This window comes from Vespa crabro, chromosome 2 (genome assembly GCF_910589235.1).
Source record: "Vespa crabro chromosome 2, iyVesCrab1.2, whole genome shotgun sequence".
Taxonomy (NCBI): Eukaryota; Metazoa; Arthropoda; class Insecta; order Hymenoptera; family Vespidae; genus Vespa; species Vespa crabro.
Genome location: NC_060956.1, coordinates 7683723 through 7691207, shown reverse-complemented (window position 1 = coordinate 7691207; position 7485 = coordinate 7683723). Strand labels below are relative to the sequence as shown.

The 7485-nt window shown below is 38.7% G+C and overlaps 1 protein-coding gene across 2 annotated transcripts; it reads right to left on the bottom strand.

Annotated features, from left to right (window-relative positions):
• Positions 1 to 1032: 1032 nt before the first annotated feature.
• LOC124433022 (segmentation protein Runt-like) lies at positions 1033 to 6584 on the bottom strand. 2 transcript variants are annotated; one of them, XM_046982516.1, is made up of 5 exons: positions 6566 to 6584; positions 5709 to 6211; positions 5399 to 5512; positions 3006 to 3113; positions 1033 to 2033 (listed from the first exon to the last, which is right to left on the bottom strand). In XM_046982516.1, exons 2-5 carry the CDS (start codon positions 6028 to 6030, stop codon positions 1546 to 1548), a joined length of 1032 nt encoding a protein of 343 aa, XP_046838472.1. In that variant the 5' UTR covers positions 6031 to 6211; positions 6566 to 6584; the 3' UTR covers positions 1033 to 1545. The 2 variants fall into 2 exon arrangements, with proteins under 2 accessions (XP_046838472.1, XP_046838473.1); XM_046982517.1 differs by having other exon boundaries at positions 5709 to 6191; positions 6566 to 6581.
• Positions 6585 to 7485: the final 901 nt, after the last annotated feature.

The following is a 7485-nucleotide window of genomic DNA, read 5'->3' as shown; positions in this document are numbered from 1 at the left end:
ATTTCTCACTATTTTTCTCTCTCTTTCTTTCTTTCTCTTTCTGCCTTTTCCTCTCGCTTTTTCTTTCTCTTTTTTTTTTGTCCTTTTTTTCAAACGATCGAAAGTGTGAGAGAAAAAGGACGTAATATCATATATCGAAGATCTCTCTCACATATGCTCGAAGAATCGTTCGTATATGTAAAAAGAAGACAGGCGAAAGGGTGGACGAAGAGTAAGAAAAAAGATAAAAAAAACAGTGAATGTCTCTCCTCGTGTAAAGGGTATACGTGCGTTCGTGCGTGTGAGCGTGTATGCGAGGGTGAAGAATCGAAGGGGTGAGAGTAAATTTTTGAACGGTGTACTTGACCGACGATGTCGTCGGATACGAACGGATATCGTAGAAATTAGAGCGAAAGAGAGAGAGAGAGAGAGAGAGAGAGAGCACCTGTAATGCTATAAATTTTTGCTTCGCAAAAAGAATGAAATTTAAGAAGGATCGAGTTGAGCTACGACGGAAAATGAAAATTTGTAAAAGAAAAAAGAAAAGAAACGAAAAATCTAAAAGAGAAAAAAGATAATATAATAAAAATAAGGATAAATGACAAAAAACGTATGTATTATAGTTACATAATGTATTTTTTTATTTTTTTTATCTTTTTTTTTTTTCACGTAGAATTCAGTTTTATTTCTCTCGTTGCATTCTTTATATTCACTCTTTTTATACCATCTTTATACATTAAATATGATCTCTGACTTATAAATAATGGCAATTTTTTTATCTTTTAACCTTTCTTTCTTTTATCTATTCTATCACTCTCACATTCTTCCTTGCACGTATTCAGATTTTAACAAATATTCAAATATATATGTATATGTATATGTATATATGTGTGCATGTGTGCAAGTTGTCCGTCCTCTTTATGTACGATTACACACATATTTATATATATATATATATATATATATATATACATATACATATATATATATATATATATATATATACATATACATATATATATATATATAATATTTATAATATAATATCTGTATTCTATCACTGCATTATTGTCCACGAACTAAATCTACACGTATATACAAATTTCTCGAATTATCCGTCTTAGATAATTTACAATCTTAATAATCAGCTATAGATAGTGAAGATAATTCGTTCGTTAAACGATTATAGGTGAAGCGAGGCGTATCCTTTCGATAGACGAGAGGCTGCAGCACGCGTGTTTTGGTCTGTATTATTATTCCCTTCGTAAAACCGAAGGCAATCATCGTATATTAATTCAACCAATAAAATCATTGACGATAAAACTAGAAGATGAAGGAATCGAAGTATTAGAGGGTTATTTCGAGACGCCTAACATAGTTCACGTGGTATCACTAGCCTTCCAGTTGGGTGGGGGGATTGGAGGATCGAAGTTTTCTTTTCCTTTCTTCCTTTCCTTTCTCTCTCTCTCTCTCTCTTTCTCTCTCTTTCTCTCCATCTTTTTCTCTCTTTGTTTGTATATTTTTTTCTCCTCCTCACTTGCTCCCTTTCCCTCTCGTCTAAGGATTTTAGTAAGGCCTCCAAACGGGTTTCACTGAGGTCGACGAAGATATCTTGGTCGGCGATGAGATTCTCTTTGGTGAAATTCTTTGAGAAATTAATGTCGTTGGTGCTTTTAATTCATTTTTCACACCTTCTGTCGGTTTCGCTCTAAGCGTGATCCTTTCTGGAGAAGATGAGGATGGGTTTGTTGTGACGGGTTGGTGCGGTGGTAGGGTGTTCAGCCTAATCGGGACGAAGGCACTGCTACGAACTTCCTCGGCTGTTACCTCGCTCTCGGACTCGCTTGGACTTCTCGGTGGTGTTCTTGATGGACTGTTAGGTATCGTTGAGGCCGTCGTCGTCGTCGTAGTCGAAATAGTCGACATTGTTTTCCCATGTAACGTCGTATATTCCGTTGGATATTTCATGTGATCAAAGGGATAAGTTGTGGGTAGTACGGTAGTTGGTGGGAACGACGGTGGAAATAGATCCGTTGGTGGTATTGGAAGTGTTCCTGGAATCAACAAAGAATTTACTTCCTACATTATTTCCCACCTTCCTTCCTTCCTTCCTTTGTTATCTCATATTCGCGTATTAGTAGATTCATTATAAATTTCAGTTAAAATCAACAAGATAGATTATTGTTTTATATATATCATAAATGTAACACGCATATGGATACACGTATTCACGCGCGCATACACGCACACACACACATTCATATATATATATATATATATATATATATATATATATATATATATAGTTGGCGTTTTCAAATGGACACCTTTACGAAGAGAAAGAGAGAGAAAGAAAGAGAAAGAGAGGGAAAGAGAGCGCCACACGTTCCTCGTGGGAGAGAGTGGGCTTGTAAGTCGTATTGTTGTTCTAACGGAAGGGATGTATTCGGAGGTCGAAGGGGGTCCGTTGTGGGAAAAGGGAGCACAGGCTCACCCCTCGGTCCAGCTCTACGAGGTATGAATCATCGCCAGGCGTCGCGGACTCGACGAAATCGATAACACGAGTTCTCTTTCTCTCTTTCTCGTTTACACGAGCGTTCTCTCGAACGAACTGGCGGCCTCTTTCGAGATCTTCTTTTTTGTCGGTGATCCGTCAAACCATCACGCGTACACAATGTTTTGTATTTTACGTTTCGATGTACGAACCTCTGTGTACGTGCAAGTTTCTCGATAACAGGAGATCCGATTTGTAATATCCGATTGTGATACTTTATATATATATATATATATATGCCGATTTTTTACGAGACTTTTAAGATAAAAGTGAATCTACTTGTTTGAGTATATAGTATGATCTCTATGATACTTTTAGTATGATATTATATAGTATATACTTTTTTTCTTTTAGTTTTGTTTTGTTTTCTTTTTTATCAAAGGAAAAAGATCTATATAAGATATGTATATATATATATATATATATAGAGAGAGAGAGAGAGAAAGATAGAAAAGAGAAAAAAGATCCTTACCTTTAACCAGTGCTGGATGAGAAAAGTGCCAAGCATGGCCCAAATAGGCGGCGTCCAACCACGGATTGAGTAAACCAAGTCCATGAAATCCAGGTCCATATTGGTAGTCTGTAAATCAAATGCCAGAAATTTGGTTAGACAAAGATAAAGATAGAGAGATAGATAGATAGATAGATAGATAAAGAAAGAGAGAGAGAGAGAGAGAGAGAGAGAAAGATAGATGTATGTATAGATTTATTATATTTTGAGATTAGGCCCCTTTGAAAATGATAGAACAATTTAAGGATTATAGAACTTATATATATTGGGTTGTCCGGAAAATTAATACCGATTTTGTCACTACTATCAAAAATTAGCACGAACTTTCAGGACAACCGAATATATATGTATGTGTCTATATATATGTATGTATGTATGTATGTATGTATGTATATAAAACATATTATAAGGAAAGAATATGCGGAAGAGTTGTCTTGACCTTGCCTGGATTACATGTAAACATAAACACAAATATAAAGCTATTTCTAGAGTAATATTATTTATCAATAATGACAAAATAAAATAAATACAGGAATAAATCACAGCTAATTATAATCTTATTCTTATATAATAGCTTCTTGTAATCTGTTTGTAAAAGAAAAAAAACAAGTAATATAGAATTATTTCATTATTTACTCAGAAAATATATAACAATTAGTGATAGATAGATAGATAAAGAGAGAGAGAAAGAGAGAGAGAGAGAGAGAGAGAGAGACCTACAGACAGACAGTGAGAGAGAGAGAGAGAGAGAGAGAGAGAGAGAGAGAGAGAGAAAGAGAGAGAGAGAGAGAAAGGTAATTAGATTAATCAAGATCTTTATAAATGTTGGCAGTACACGATCAAATAGTTTTCTTTTCAAATTTTATCATTTTACTTCTTCATGTTCTTTTAAACAAAAATAGAACTTATTTAAGTGTATTCGAGCAAAAGGAGTCAACAAAAATGAAGCCATCATAGAATTTCATGGGCGATTCTGTAAGAGTGATAAAAAAAAAAGAAAGAAAAAACAAGAATAAGTTTTCTCTCTCTCTCTCTCTCTCTCTCTCTGTCTTTCTCGATCTTTTTTGCCCTCTTTAGCGAGCGCCGTCATTTCTTCGCAAGTCTGGCGAAGTCTCTTTGGCGGGCGTAACGAACTGACAAACACCGTGAAAAAGGAGATGCCGGCCACCCAAGATCTATAAAACGAGGATTAACGACGGCTCTCCGACTTGGCGGACTGGGTGAAGCGGGACTTGTATCTTATGTTTATACGAGCTCGGTATAACGTTCTTTATACGACGCGCCGCGTATTCCCGTGGCGCGCACATGCTACCGCCATATGTGGCGCGATAAACAAACGCATAAACGCGGCTTCTTTATCTTCCCCCCCCCCTCTCTCTCTCTCTTTCACTCTTTCCTTTCATTCTACATTTTTTTTCTTTCATTTTATTCCGACGACAACGAAATCTCGTCGTAATCTTTTGCGAGGTAGAGATAGAGAGATAGATAGATAGATAAAGAGAAAGAAAGAGAGAGAGAGAGAGAGAGAGAGAGAGAGAGAGAGAGAGAGAGAGAGATAAAGAGATATAGAGTAGGCTAATAAACAACGTCTTTAACTAACTCATGACCCAATCGAATCGTTCGAGTTTTCGGAAAAATAAACGAGACAGTCAAAGAAGAGACCTCCGATCGTCATGGCTTGAAAACTTGCCAAGCTTTTGTGCGTTTGTGTTTGTATTCTCTATCTCTATTTCTTTCTCTCTCTCTCTCTCTCTCTCTCTCTCTCTCTTTCTTTCTGTCCATCTGTCTGTCTGTCTATCTTTCTCTTCCTCTTTAGATGCGTGTACGATCCAAACGCGTAGAAGAGAGATAGAGAGAGAGAGAGAGAAAGAGAGAGAGAGAGAGAGAGAGAGAGAGAGAGAGAGACAGTACGAGAGAGAGAAACACGTCTGTGCGCGCGCGCGTGCACGTGCACGTGTAAACGGTTCCACGTTTGAGAGAGTGAGAGAGAGAGAGAGAGAGAGCTTGCAAGCACCGTCCTGTGACCGCCGCGGCTCGCGGTTTGAGGTCCGCCAGCTATACGCCGGATTATTAAACGGCCGCGAGCTTCCAACACCCGTTTGCGGATTCTCGGCTGGTCACACTGCCTCCGCCAATGATGACTCTTCCCTGATCTTTCTCTTGAAAATTATAATTTACTATTTCCTCAATCTATAATATCTTAATTTTTCTCTTAATCGTTCGATGATGTCGATACGAATGTTCCCCCTTCTAGATTTTTATATCTATATTCTCTGTTTGTTTTGTCCGGTGACTTTTATTAAGAAAATAATTTTTTCGTCTCACTTTATGTTTTAATCGAAATCGAAACTTACTTGATTTTGATCTTGGCTCTCTTGGTCCGTCCACGGTTACTTTGATCGCCTTGTTGTAGGTAGCAATTTGAAAAGGCACCGTACTGATTTGTATCGTCAGTGAGAAGGATTTACCTGGAAGATGTAATCTACCTTTAATATCGTTTGTTTCTAGATATGAAATAGAAATCTTTTTCATACTTCTTTTTCTTTTTAATTATTTCTTCTTTTATTTATTTATTTATTCATTTATTTTTTTTTTTTCGTATAAGTCAAGGAATCTTTACGAGTTGATATGGTATTATAAAAATGAAGAGGGATTAATTCTCACCTCTGCCACTGCGACCGACGAATCTCAGATCGTTGAACTTGGCAACCTGATTCTTCATGACCGCCGTACAGTTCCTAAGTTCGCCGCAACAGTTCTCATCGTTTCCTGCCCTGATCGTGACCAGCGTACCGTCGTTGACCTCGTCGAGTGCAACGACCTTGAAAGCCACAGGAAGGGACTTGTTCGACCTCCAATGCGATGGTAACGCGCTGCATAGTATCGCTGGACTTCCGGTTTGTACGAGTTCACCGTGACAAGCGCCGAGAGTTTCGCGAATTGCGCTGAAGCTGTCGATCCCTAAAGGTCCCTCCGGTAGATGCATCTTTGTGGATCCTAGTTCGATCGTTTGCCGCTTAGCGCGAACTTTTGAAAGTTCTATACGGTCCTCCTTTTGCGTAACACTATCTTTGATAAAAACACCCTGTAGTTTTCGTTCTCCTTACACAGTCCATCGAATTGACACTTATTAACACTTAACTCCCTCTTATATATTATTATTATTACTATTATTATTATTATTAATATTATTATTATTATTAATATTATGATTGTTGTTGTTGATGTTGTTATTGTTGTTATTGTTATTAGGGTTATTATTATTGTAATGATATAACGAATTTGAAACGGACAATGATAAATGAAAAGAAACACAGAGTATATCCAGTGTGTCGCGTGTCCTTTTCAAGCTTTACATATGTACATGTATATATACATATGTATGTACACATAGGAATATATACATATATATATATATATATATATATATATATATATATATATATCTTCCTCTCTTCGTTTCCCCAAACACTGTATACTCTCTGCTCGTATCTTCTTCCCCCTTTTCGGAGAGAGCGTACCGCGGGTAAAAGCGTAAAAGTTGAGTTGATCGCGACGCGCACTCGATGCCGGCTGAGCGGATTCTAGTTTTTCGTGGCCGCAGCCGCAGCTATTTAGAGGGGATTTTTCTCCCCTCCAATTTTTCCGGAGCCCCACCCAGGGCAAGCGCGTCGACCAATGAGGACGGCGGTCGTGTTGTGGCCTCCGCGGCTCGCCGCCTTCGCCCCTAACCAGGCTTAGGGGGTCGCCTGCCTTGCGAAAAGGGCTGCCTGCTTGCCTGCCTTGCTTGCTCGAACCGAGTCATGGGTACCTTTCACCCTCTCCGCCTCTTCCTTATCTTGCCTTCACACTGTCTCTTTCGCTCTCTCACTCTCTCTCTCTCTCTTTCTCTCTCTCTCTCTCTCTCTCTTTCAATATCTATATACCTCTCTGTCTATATGTCTGTTTCTCTCTCTCTTTCTATCTTTCTGTCTCTCTCTTTCTCTGTGTTGGCCGGCTCTCTTCTCTGTCATTCTCCTTCCATTCGCTTTTCTATTTCAACCCCTCTTTCTCTCTTTCTCTCTTTCTCTCTTTCTCTCTCTCTTTTTCTCCCTCCTACTCTCTCATATTGTCTCTTCGTATCTCGCCTTCTCCCTTTCTACCTTTCCACCTACCAAGCCACCTACGCCACGCTTACGTGACGACGTGAATTTTCACGCGCACGTGTTCGACTCGCCCCACCATCACCATCGTTCCAACCACCACCACCACCACCTCTCTGGTACTGCCACCACCAAACTTTCTCTCTTTCTCTTTCTCTCTTTCATTCTCGTTCTCTCTCTTTTTCTCTTCTTTCTCGTTCTCTCTCTCTTTTTCTCTTTCTCTCTCTCTCTCTCTCTCTCTCTCTCTCTCTCTCTTTCTCTCTTCCTCTCTTTCTCTGTCTGTCTATCCGTCTGTCTGC